At 42.8% G+C, this 13,658-nt stretch overlaps 1 protein-coding gene across 3 annotated transcripts in view; it reads left to right on the forward strand.

The window, feature by feature from the left end:
- The window catches only part of pip4p2 (phosphatidylinositol-4,5-bisphosphate 4-phosphatase 2), a 105,725-nt gene that overhangs the window by 36,600 nt on the left and 55,467 nt on the right, over positions 1 to 13,658 (forward strand). For all 3 annotated transcript variants that reach the window (XM_068030827.1, XM_068030828.1, XM_068030829.1), the window contains exon 3: positions 5,229 to 5,335. In XM_068030827.1, the coding sequence (XP_067886928.1) occupies positions 5,229 to 5,335 (107 nt within the window). The remainder of the gene's footprint in view (positions 1 to 5,228; positions 5,336 to 13,658) is intronic.

Consider the following 13,658-nt stretch of genomic DNA (forward strand, 5'->3'; position numbering starts at 1 on the left):
GGCCAACTTTTATTGCCCATCCCTAATTTCCCTTGAGAAGGTGGTGGTGAGCTGCCTTCTTGAACTGCTGCAGTCCATGTGGGCTAGGTACACCCACAGTGCCGTTAGGAAGGGAGTTCCAGGATTTTGACCCAGCGGCAGTGAAGGAACGGCGATATAGTTCCATGTCAGGATGGTGTGTGACTTGAGGGGAACTTGCAGGTGGTGGTGTTCCAATGCATCTGCTGCCCTTGTCCTTCTAGCTGGTAGAGGTTGAGCGTTTGGAAGGTGCTGTCCAAGGAGCCTTGGTGCGTTGCTGCAGTGCATCTTGTAGATGGTACACACAGTTGCCACTGTGTGTCGGTGGTGGAGGGAGTGAATGTTAATGGATGGGGTGCCAATCAAGTGGGCTGCTTTGTCCTGGATGGTGTTGAGCTTCTTGAATGTTGTTGGAGCTGCACCCATCCAGGCAATTGGAGAGTATTCCATCACACTCCTGACTTGTGCCTTGTAGTTTGGTGGACAGGCTTCGGGGAGTCAGGAGGTGAGTTACTTGCTGCAGGATTCCTAGCCTCTGACTTGCTGTTGTAGCCATGGTATTTATATGGCTACTTCAGTTCAGTTTTTGATCAATGGTAACCTCCAGGATGTTGACAGTGGGGGATTCAGCAATCGTAATGCCATTGAGTTTCAAGGGGAGATTGTTGGAGTTGGCTTGCTGGAGATGGTCATTGCCTGGTACTTGTGTGGCACGAATGTTACTTGCCACTTATCAGCCCAAGCTTGGATATTGTCCAGGTCTTGCTACATTTCTACACAGACTGCTTCAGTATCTGAGGAGATGCTAATGGTGCTGAACATTGTACAATCATCAGCAAACATCCCCACTTCTTACCTTATAATTGAAGGTAGGTCATTGAAGCAGCTGAAAATGGTTAGGCCTCAGATACTACCCTGAGGATCTCCTGCAGTGATGACCTGGAGCTAAGATGATTAACCTCCAACAACCACAACCATCTTCCATTGACTCCAGTTTTGTTAGGGCTCCTTGATGCCATACTTGATCAAATGCTGTCTTACTGTCAAGGGCAGTCACTCTCACCTCTGAAGTTCAGCTCTTTTGTCCATGTTTGAACCAAGGCTGTAATGAGGTCAGGAGCTGAGTGGCCCTGGCGGAACCCAAACTGAGCGTCACTGAGCAGATTATTGCTAAGCAAGTGCCCCTTGATAAAACTGTCAATGACACCTTCCATCACTTTACTGGTGATTGAGAGTAGACAGATGGGGCGGTAATTGGCCGGGTTGGTCTTGTCTTGCTTTTTGTGTACAGGACGTACATCTAAATATTATATAAGGTGATGACAGAGAGGTAGCATACAATCAAGTGTAGCTTTCCCTGAATGTGTGCATAGTTCTTCATTTTCTTTTATAATGGCACTCTACCTGATATATTTTTTGTAACTTCCAAGATGAAAATTTATTGATTTGATTTTATAAAATAGAATGTGAATGTGAAAGGAAATGCAGAACACATTATATTGATTTTCTCATGATTAATTTTGTATTAGTAATATTCTGAGTAAATTGATCCTGAAATAATACTGTGAGCTACATTAAAGTTCCCTTCGTAATTTTTGCTAATGGACTATCATTCACCATAGAAGAATCTTTCATGTCCATGTTCACATTTGTGTCATTCCTTTGTCTGGATCCCATGACTGCAAATTGGTATTCATGGTAGCAGCTTTTTTGTGTGCAAAAGTTGCTGCTGCAGGTCCCCTGGGATTAATACTGAAATGATCCCACAATTTTGTACGTCAACTCTCCTTTAAAAAAAAAATAATTGTTTTGGATGCAGACCAAAATCAATTTTCTTTAGAACACTTAAGAATTTTAGTTGCTGCTTTATTTCTTGCATGGTTTTTAGTTAAGGGTATAACTTCAAATTGGAGCTCGTGGATCAGGAAGTGATAAAGTATAGCCTGGATGTACCAAGAAAGTGCCATCCATCGATGACACACAAACAGGCAAAACTGTACTGGATGGAGTTCAGCGTGGGGAAGTCTGAGGTTATCCACTTGGGATGTAAGAAAGATGCACCAGAGTATTTTCTAAACAGTGAGAAGGTAGGAACTGTGGAAGAGCAGAGAGATTTAGGGGGCCATTTATAGAAATTTCAAGATCTAGTAGACAGGTACAAAGAAAAGTGAAAATCCTAATGAAATGTTAGCTTTTATCTCTAGGAAGCTGGAATTCAAAAAGGGTAGAAGTTATACTAGAACTATCTAAAGTTAGACAGCATCTAGAGTACTGCTTTCAGTTCTGGGCACTGCACCTCAGGAGGGATGTATTGGCATTGGAGTGTGTGCAACGCCGATTCACCAGAATGATTCCAGGGCTCAAATTAGGAGAACAGGTTGCACAGTCTTGAGTTTAGAAGATTGAGGTGATTTAATTGGGGTGGTTAAGGTGATTTGATAGGGTCGGTGGAGAGAAACTATTTCCTCTGATGGGATAGTCCAGAATGAGGGGGCAAAACCTTAAAATAACTGTTTGACCATTCAGCAGTGAAGTCAGAAAGTACTTCTACACGCAAAGGGCAGTGGAAATCTGTCAGTTGATCAAACCTCCAGGAATATGTCCAGCCAGAGTTGCCATTCAAAGGGGTGACATTCTCACTGCTCCGTGAGATCATGGGGTCAAACCCCACGCCAGAGATCTGAGCACATAACCTAAATTAACATTTCAGCTGAGTACTAAAGGAATGCTACACAGTTGGAGGAGCAGTTTGTTGAAAGAGATATTAAACTGAGACTTAATCAACCCCGTAAATCAACAAAAATGGCATTATTTGAAGAGCAGAGGAGTTCTCTAGTGTCCTGATCAATACTTATCTCGCAACAAAACATCACCAAAACAGATTATATGACTATTAATCTCATTGCTGTTTGTGAGACTTCACTCTTAACAAATTAGCTGCTGCATTTCCCTACATTACAAAAGTGGCTGTCACTTCCAGAGTACTTCATTGGTTGTGAAACACTTTGAGACATTTCTATGGAAGTGAAAGGTGCTATATAAATTCAAGTTCATTCTTTTTACTTGTTTGCTTTCTTCTTCTTGTCTCTTAAAAACATCCCAAAACACTTAACATGTAATGAATTGCTTTGAAATGCAGTCACTGTTTTCTAGGCGACCGTGTTTTTGTATAGTCAAGATTGTATGCAGTTTATCTCTGTAAATGTCAAAATCATTAATTACTCTGAAAGGTATCTGCTGGTTCACAGGTTAATTCCCCATTGGTTTCTTGAATGTAACCTGTGACCTAGTGAATAGTGAATGTATTGGTCAATCAGACATCTGCACTGTGTCATTTATAGCTTTGCATAGTGTGGTAGGGTATTGTGTAGAATAATGAATTACATCCCTTTTAAATTGTTTGCATTATTTTAACATTGTTATAGGCTTTTTTATGCAGGAAAGTAATTAGGATTTAACTATGCTCTTCACTTTGTTTCTGAGGGGACCTGGTTCCTGAATCAATTTTGCAGCGTTGAGATTCTTTCTCCTATGCTAGTTATACTATGCTAGGTTCCCTCCCCACAATACAACAGTTTTTGTCCATCTTGAGCAGTTCTTTAAGGCCAAATTTTTGTCCATTTTTGGCTGGCTTTATGTTGTGATCTTTAGCTTCTTTTGAAATCTGCCAGAATGTATATTGTCATATTCGGAAATTTTACTACTTAGTCTTGCCTTTTCATTTAAACAAAAGCTGTTGGTGTTAGTTCTCCTGGCAGATGATGTGTATTCTTCTTGCAGTTCTCAGTTGATCAGATCTCCAAGTGATGAGCCCTAAATCAATTTGTTTGGAAGCTCAAAAACTTATTTTTGAGTAAAGCATTATATCTAATTCAAAGGCAAAATCTTAGGAAGTAAATATTGTTCCCTTTGACACTTTTGGCTGGTCTGAACCATTGTTCAATGTTCTTGAGAATCCTGGGTTTTGTAGTATTTTTTTCCTTCTAATTGGCAGAATGTGTCTAGCAAGGATCTGTATTCGGAAGTCAACTATTCACTGTATTTATTAACAATTTAGATGGTGGGATAGAAAGCTACATATCCAAATTTGCTGATGACAAAGATAGGTGGCACTGTAAATAGTTTAGATGGAAGCATAAAGTGATATTAATCGATTAGGTGAATGGGCAAAACTGTGGCAAATGGATTTTAGTGTAGTCAAGTGTGGGATCATCCACTTTGGAGCTAAAAAGGATAAAAACAAAGTATTTCTAAATGTTGAAAAGCTAGAAAATCCCAAAGAAATTTAGGGGTTCCGGGTACATAGATCATTAAAATGCCATGAACAGGTACAGAAAATAATCAAAAAAGCTAATGGAATATTGGTCTTTATATCTAGAGGACTAGAATACAAAGGGGTGGAAGTCATGCTGCAGCAAAACAAATCCTTGGTTAGACCACATCTTAGAAAGGATATATAGGCCTTGGAGGGAATGCAGCATAGATTTACCAGAATATATCTGGACTCCTGGGTTAAATTACAAGGATGAGATTACACAAACTAGGGTTGTATTCTGTGGAACTTAAAAGTTAAGGAATGATGTGGTTGTTCCCCTTAATATCTTGAAATCTTCAGGTCGGGTAGATGGAGAAAAACTATTTCTTGTTGGGGAGTCTGGGACAAAGGGGCATAGACTAAAAGTTGGAATTAGACCTTTTAGGAGCGAAATTAGGAAACACTTCTACAGATAGGGTGGTGGAAGTTTGGAACGCTCTTCTGCAAACTGTAATTGATAGATCAATTGTTAATTTTAAATCTGAGATAAATAGATTTTTGTTAACCAAAGGCATTAAGGGATATGGGGCAAAAACTGCTGTATGAAGTTAGGTTGCAGATTGAATGGCAGATAGGCTCATTCCTCCTGTTACTGTGTTCCTAAAGAAATGCTGCCTTGGTCTACACAAGAATATTTAGATTGCCAGTATTTCCAGCAGGAACTGGTTTGTTAATCCATAGGAATCTTGTATTTTCAAGGTACTGACTTGCATTGTGTATTTTATATTTTGACTAGCAATTACTTTAACCTAGATGGGAATAGCATAACTTTCACCTAAACTAGTCTCATAAAATTCATGACTTATAGCATTGGGATTTGCAGTAACAAGATATTTTACACATTTGTCGAAGAAACATTTAAAAAAAATTAAATGCTGTGCTTTATTTTTTCCAGCCAATCAAAAATCCTCCAGCAGGAAAGAAGTATGTACGATGCCCTTGCAATTGTCTCCTTATTTGCAAGGACACATCACGACGCATTGGGTGTCCAAGGCCGAACTGGTTGGTATCAAATTGCTGCATTCTAGTTTTTAGGGATTTTCTGAAATCAAGAACTTGCTAAAATCTTCAAGTTATCTTCTGTTTAGTTTTAAAAAAAATAAATTGAGTAAACCTTGTTAACAATGAGGTAAATGTGTCAAAATGATTCAGTACCTTTTTATTTGATATTGTAACAAAATGACAGTCTTCAACCATGAAAATAGTGCTATTTTCTTTTAAAGTGGTTCCCTTCGACCCCCTAATGAAAAAGAATAACCAAGTTAAAAGTTCATCATTGATAATAAAATGTCTTGGGAGTATCTGACAAATTTGTGTAAGCTAAATTTTATGAAGTTCTGCAGGTAGCATTTAACTGTGCAATTTGTGGGAACACAAAGTCATGCTATTTCTCCTGATTGACCACCATAACTTTGCCCAAAGATCAGTGGTCGTTCCATTTATGCATCTATCTGGGATTTCCACCTATTTTGTGCCAAAATTAAGATGATCTGTAGAATACCTGAGCATATTTTACAGTGCAGGTGTTAGAATATGCACTTATCATATGATATTAATGGTATTTGCTGCTGACCAGGGCCTTTGAAATTGTCATTGTTTCAATAACTTTTATAGTGCCTTACCACAATAAAGGGGGAGACAGTGGTAATGTCACTAGTAATCCAGAGGCCCGGGCTAATGCCCAGGGGGGGACATGGCTTCAACTTCCACCACGGCAGCTGATGGAATTTAAATTCAGTTAATTCATGAAAAAAAAATCTGGAATTGAAAGCCAGTCTCAGTAATGGTATCATAAAACTCCCATCGATTTTCATAAAAATCCATCTGGTTCACTAATGTCCTTGAAGAAAGGAAATCTCTCATCCTTATCTGGTCTGGCCTGCATGTAACTCTAGACCCACAGCAGTGTGGTTGACTCTTAACTGCCCTCTGAATGGCCTAGCAAGCCATTCAGTTGGCAAGGGCAGTTAGGGATGGCAACAAATGCTGGCAAAAACCCCCACATCCCATGAAAGAATTTTTTTAAAATTTTCATTCAGGGATGTGGCCGTCGCTGGCTAGACCAGCATTTATTGCCCATCCCTAATTGCCCTTGAGAAGGTGGTGGTGAGCTGCCTTCTTGAACCACTGCAGTCCATTTGGGGTAAGTATACCCACAGGGCTGTTAGGAAGGGAGTTCCAGGATTTTGACCCAGCGACAGTGAAGGAACGGCGATATAGTCCCAAGTCAGGATGGTGTGTGTCTTGGAGGGGAACCTGCAGGTGGTGGTGTTCCCATGCATTTGCTGCCCTTGTCCTTCTAGTTGGTAGAGGTCACGGGTTTGGAAGGTGCTGTCTCAGGAGCCTTGGTGCGTTGCTGCAGTGTATCTTGTAGATGGTACACACTGCTTCCACTGTGCATCGGTGGTGGAGGGAGTGAATGTTTGTAGATGGGGTGCCAATCAAGTGGGCTGCTTTGTCTTAGATGGTTTCGAGCTTCTTGAGTGTTGTTGGAGCTGCACCCATTCAGGCAAGTGGAGAGTATGCCATCACACTCCTGACTTGTGCCTTGTAGATGGTGGACAGGCTTTGGGGAGTCAGGAGGTGAGTTACTCGCCTCAGGATTCCAGACCCAAGTGCTTTACAGAAGAATCCATTGCCAGACGGAGCTGTTGGAAGGTATGCTGATGGATGTATTTCAGCCAGCCAAGCAACCTTGAATTCTTGTGAAATTTAAACTTAATTAAGCATTTTGTTATGGCAGAAGAATGTCCCATTGGATGTTTTAGGGAAAGGCGTTGATTAATGGCTTCATGCCCAGGCAGAGAAATACATTGTGCAGCTGATGGCTTGTCGGTGGTTCCTCCTGTTCTTTCTATTCAGAAATGAACATGAGGGCTCTTTGGAGTGGACTCAACTTAAAGTAGGTTGTGTGTTAATGCTATTAGAAGATAATTATAGATAAGTAGGGCTGTTCATTCCATCTTAATTTAGATATGCCACTGGATGATGTCTTGCCATAGTCTTTAATTTTTTTCTTCAAATAGACATAATCATTCTCTGTGGCAAAGCATTCAGTACTCTAATTCTGCATAAAGACATTTCACCTAAACTGTTTCCTCACTCTCAATGACTATTTTAAATTGATACCTTCTTACCACTGACTCCTGAAGCAGGATAAAATACACTTTTCTTGTTCAGTCTATCAGGACCTGCTGGTTGAGGGTTTTCCCCAAGTGAGTGCATTGAGTTCAGACGAAAGGTGGCAAGGAGAGCTGAGCTGGTGATTGAAATAGTCATGTCTGAGGAGTCACTCAGTGCAGAGACTGAGGATGGAAAGTAGGGAGGATACCATATATGCTGTAAAGGGGATGGGTTAATAACAGAATGGTTCCCATGTATACCAAATAATGTCTGAGACTTCGAATATTCAGACTTAATACAAAGAACAAAGAACAGTACAGCACAGGAACAGGCCATTCGGCCCTCCAATCCTGCTCCGATCTTGATGCCTGCCTAAACTAAAACCTTCTGCACTTCTGGGGTCCGTATCCCTCTATTCCCATCCTATTCATGTATTTGTCAAGATGCCTCTTAAACATCTCTATGGTACCTGCTTCCACCACCTCCCCCGGCAACAAGTTCCAGGCACTCTCCACCCTCTGTGTAAAGAACTTGCCTCGCACATCCCCTCTAAACTTTGCCCCTCTCACCTTAAACCTATGTCCGCTTGTAACTGACTCTTTCACCCTGGGAAAAAGCTTTTGAGTATCCACTCTGTCCATGCCACTCATAACTTTGTAAACCTCTATCATGTCGCCCCTTCACCTCCGTCGTTCCAGTGAAAACAATCCGCGTTTATCCAGCCTCTCCTCATGGCCAATGCCCTCCGGACCAGGCAACATCCTGGTAAACCTCTTCTGTACCCTCTCCAAAGCCTCCACATCCTTCTGTTAGTGTGGCGACCAGAATTGCACGTAATTTTCTAAGTGTGGCCGAACTAAAGTTCTGTACAGCTGCAGCATGACTTGCCTATTTTTATACTCTATGCCCCGACCGATGAAGGCAAGCATGCCTTATGCCTTCTTGACTACCTTATCCACCTGCGTTGCCACTTTCAGTGACCTGTGGACCTGTACGCCCAGATCTCTCTGTCTGTCAATACTCTTAAGGGTTCTGCCATTTACTGTATATTTCCCACCTGCATTAGACCTTCCAAAATGCGTTACCTCACATTTGTCCAAATTAAACTCCATCTGCCATTTCTCCGTCCAAGTCTCCAACCGATCTATATCCTGCTGTATCCTCTGACAATCCTCATCACTGTCCACAACTCCTCCAACCTTTGTGTCGTCCGCAAACTTACTAATCAGACCAGCTACATTTTCCTCCAAATCATTTATATATACTACAAAGGTCCCAGCACTGATCCCTGCGGAACACCACTAGTCACATCCCTCCATTCAGAAAAGCACCCTTCCACTGCTACCCTCTGTCTTCTCTGACTGAGCCAGTTCTGTATCCATCTTGCCAGCTCCCCTCTGATCCCATGTGACTTCACCTTTTGTATCGGTCTGCCATGAGGGACCTTGTCAAAGACTTTACTAAAGTCCATATAGATAACATCCACTGCCCTTCCTTCATCAATTATCTTCCTCACCTCCTCAAAAAACTCAATCAAATTAGTGAGACACGACCTCCCCTTCACAAAACCATGATGCCTCTCGCTAATAAGTCCATTTGTTTCCCAATAGGAGTAAATTCTGTCCCGAAGAATCCTCTCTAATAATTTCCCGACCACTGATGGAAGGCTCACCCGCCTATAATTTCCCGGATTATCCTTGCTACCATTCTTAAATAAAGGAACAACATTGGCTATTCTCCAGTCCTCTGGGACCTCACCTGTAGCCAATGAGAATGCAAAGATTTCTGTCAAGGCCCCAGCAATTTCTTCCCTTGCCTCCCGCGGTATTCTGGGGTAGATCCCATCAGGCCCTGGGGACTTATCTACCTTAATGCTTTGCAAGACACCCAACACCACTTCCTTTTTGATAATGAGATGACTGAGACTATCTACACTCCCTTCCCTAGGCTCATCATCCACCAAGTCCTTCTCCTTGGTGAATGCTGATGCAAAGTACTCATTTAGTACCTCGCCCATTTCCTCTGGCTTCACACATAGATTCCCTTCTCTGTCCTTGAATGGGCCAACCCTTTCCCTGGTTACCCTCTTGCTCTTTATATACGTATAAAAAGCCTTGGGATTTTCCTTAATCCTGTTTGCCAATGACTTCTCATAACCCCTTTTAGCCCTCCTGACTCCTTGCTTAAGTTCCTTCCTACTGCCTTTATATTCCTCAAGGGATTCATCTGTTCCCAGCCTTCCAGCCCTTACGAATGCTTTCTTTTTCTTTTTGACGAGACTCACAATATCCTGCGTTATCCAAATACGTATATACAGATTAGATTGGAATGCAACTGCATACATCTAAGGTTTATAAAATGTTGCTTCATCTTGCTCCGAATCACTTTATATAACAGTCCAGAGTAATTATTAGTTACACCTTGAGTTAGTTAACTTAGTACAACTGGAATAAACAAAGCTATTTTGTCCTACCAGACTTAAAAAAGGTTTAATAACAGAGTGATGGAAATACTCAGTAAGTCTGGCCGCATCTGTGGAGAGAGAAACAGAGTTAACATTTCAGGTCGATGACCTTTCATTCTGTTCTTGATCCCTCTGCGGCATCCTCTTTTCTCCAGCACTGCAATGTTCTCCTTAATCAAAACTGCCACCCTTCCCCCTTTCCATCCTTTCCTATCATTCCTGAACACCTTGTATCCAGGAATATTTAGAGTCATAGAGTTATACAGCACAGAAACAGGCCCTTCGGGTGCGTCTGCACCGATCATCAAGCACCCATCCGATCTAATCCCATTTTCCAGCACTTGGCCTGTAGCCTTGTATGCTATGGTGTTTCAAGTGTTCATCTAAATACTTCTTAAATGTTGAGGGTTCCTGCCTCTACCACCCCTTCAGGCAGTGTGTTCCAGATTCCACCCACCCTCTGGGTGAAAACATTTTTCCTCAACTCCCCTCTACATCTCCTGCTCCTTAACTTAAATCTATGCCCCCTGGTCATTGACCCCTCTGCTAAGGGAAAAGATTTCTTCCCATCTATCCAGTCAATGTCCCTCATAATTTTGTATACCTCAATCATGTCCCCCTCAGCCTTCTCTGCTCCAAGGAAAACAACCCCAGCCTATCCAGTCTCTCTTTATAGCTGAAATGCTCCAGCCCAGGCAACGTCCTGCTGAATCTCCTCTGCACCCTCTCCAGTACAATCACATCCTTCCTATAGTGTGACCAGAACTGTACACAGTACTCCAGCTATGGCCTAACCAGCATTTTATACAGCTCCATCATAACCTCCCTGCTCTTATATTCTATGCCTTGGCTAATAAAGGCAAGTATCCCATATGCCTTCTTAAACACCTTATCTACTGTGCTTCAGTGATCTGTGAACAAGTACACCAAGGTTCCTCTGTACTTCCTAGGGTCCTACCATCCATTGTATATTCCCTTCCCTTATTAGTCCTCCCAAAGTGCATCACCTCACACTTCTCAGGATTAAATTCCATCTGCCACTGCTCCGCCCATCTTACCAGCCCAACTATATCGTCCTGTAATCTAAGGCTTTCCTCACTATTTACAACATCACCAATTTTCATGTCTTACTGATCATACCTCCTATATTCACGTCTAAATCAATAATGTGCACTACAAACAGCAAGGGTCCCAAAACCGATCCCTGTGGTACACCACTGGTCACAGGCATCCATTTGTAAAAACAACCCTTGACCATCACCCTCTGCCTCCTCCCACTAAGCCAATTTTGGATCCAATTTGCCAAATTACCCTGGATCCCATGGGCTCTTACCTTCTTGACCAATCTCCCCTGTGGGACCTTATCAAAAGCCTTACTGAAGACCATGTAGACTACATCAACTGCCTTACCCTCATCTACACATCTAGTCACCTCCTTGAAAAATTCAATCAAGTTTGTTGGACACGATCTCCCCTGACAAAGCCATGCTGACTATCCCTTATTAATCCCTGCCTCTCCAAGTGGAGATTAATCCTGTCCCTCAGAATTCTTTCCAATAGTTTCCCTACCACTGATGTTAGACTCACTGGCCTATAATTATCTGGTTTATCCCTGCTACCCTTCTTGAATAATGGTACCACGTTCGCTGTCCTCCAATCCTCTGGCACATCTCCTGTGGCCAGAGAGGATTTGACAATTTGTGTCAAATTGCTATCTTCTCCCTTGCCTCACCTAGCAGCCTGGGATACATCTCTTCTGGGCCTGGGGATTTATCCACCTTCAAGCCCACCAAAACAGCTAATACTTCCTCCCTTTCAATGCTAATTTGTTCTTGTATATCACAATCCCCCTCCCTGATCTCTACACGTACATCGTCCTTCTCCACTGTGAACACAGATGAAAAGTAATCATTTAAAACCTCACCTATGTCCTCCGGCTCCACACACAGATTGCCACTTTGGTCCTTAATGGGCTCTACTCTTACCCTGGTTATCCTCTTGCCCTTAAGATACTTTTAAAATGCCTTAGGATTTTCCTTTATCTTGTCTGCCGCCTAGGCACCAGGTTGACCAACTCCTGAAACATGCCATCCGCATAGTCCTCCACCTCGCGGATGCGCCACAGTGACTCCAGCTGCTGTTCGAGCTCCAAAGCTCAAACTTCTGCAACTGGAGACACTTCCTGCAAACAGGTTCGCCAAGGTCACATGGCACGTCCACGACTTCCCACATTGCACAGGAGGCACATTCCACTTGGCCGAGCTGCCCTGCCATAATTTACAGGTAGCTATCCTAGGGCTTTATTTTAAAAGGAACCTTTTTTTTTACTCTAGTCTATCAGCTATCCCCAGGCAATAACAGCTGCTGCCCACCGACCAATCAGTCCACAGAATTCCAGTGATGTCAGTATTAGTTTTTTTTTTCACTTAATCAAAACAGCGCGCACCGAAACCGTCAGAGAGCCTGCCGCTGCTCTGGATGCCAGGTTAGTGAAGGGCCTCGAGCCCCGCTCTTTTATTTACAGCTCTTCTCCAGTCCCGGTTCCTTCCAGGCCTGCCGCTGCCCCGGATGTGAGGGGTGCATTAGTACCCAGTCCTGCCCTTCTTTGAGCCAGGTCTCCGTTATCGCCACAAAATCGTACTTCCATGTGGCTATCTGCGCCTGCAGCTTACCAACCTTATTTGTCACGCTCCACGTATTCACATACATGCACAGTAACCCTAATTTAGATTTTCACTTTTTTTACTTTCCCTCTTACTATGACCCTACCTAATACTTTACTCTTTCCTATTCTAGTGTAATCTGTCTACCAATATCCTGTGCACTTTGGTGTTCTCTTTGGTATTATCTCTTGGTTTCCACACCCCTGCCAGGTTAGTTTAAAACCTCCCCAATAGCACCAGCAAATTGCCCCCCAAGAAAATTTGTCCCAGCAGTTGCCTTCCAATCTAATCTGTATATATGTATTCAGATGCAATATGTTGGCCTCTACTGGTCCCATCTCCTCCAGAACTGGTCCCAATGTCCCAGGAATCTAAAGCCTTCCCTCCTGCACCATTGTTCCAGCTACGCATTCATCTGTACTATCCTCCCATTTCTATACTCATTTGCGTGTGGTACTGGGAGTAATCCAGAGATTACTACTTTTGAGGTCCTTCTTGCTAATTTCTTACCTAGCTCGCTAAACTCTTTCTGCAGGACCACATCCCTCTTCCTACTATGTCATTGGCATTAATGTGGACCACAACTGCTGGCTGTTCACCCTCCCCCCTCAGTGTGTTCTGCAGCCGTTCAGTGGCATCCTTGACCCTGGCACCAGGGAGGCAACACATCATCCTGGATTCACATTTGCGGCCACACATATGCCTGTCTGTTTCCCTGACTATCGAATCTTTTATCACTATTGCCCTTGCAGTGTAACCTTGCACCGCCCCCCCTATACAGCTGAGCCACCCTTGGTGCCATGGCCTATATATTCTTAGCTTCTATCCTCCTGTTCTGGAGATTGATCACAGGAATGGGGAGTAGAGGAGGAAGATGGTTATGACAAAAAGGAAGACGACATACACATATCTCCTTGTGAACTGATGAAGCTGAGTACAATGGTGTTGAAGAGGGAAACGAGATTAATTTGGATTCAGGTTTGCCCATGAGTTCCTGCAGAGACCTCTTGCTGTATGTGTCTGTGTTAACAGATCAGCCATGATCTTATCGTATGTTTGTAAGCTCACCTTCTGC

This window comes from Heterodontus francisci, chromosome 5 (assembly GCF_036365525.1).
Source record: "Heterodontus francisci isolate sHetFra1 chromosome 5, sHetFra1.hap1, whole genome shotgun sequence".
Classification (NCBI taxonomy): Eukaryota; Metazoa; Chordata; class Chondrichthyes; order Heterodontiformes; family Heterodontidae; genus Heterodontus; species Heterodontus francisci.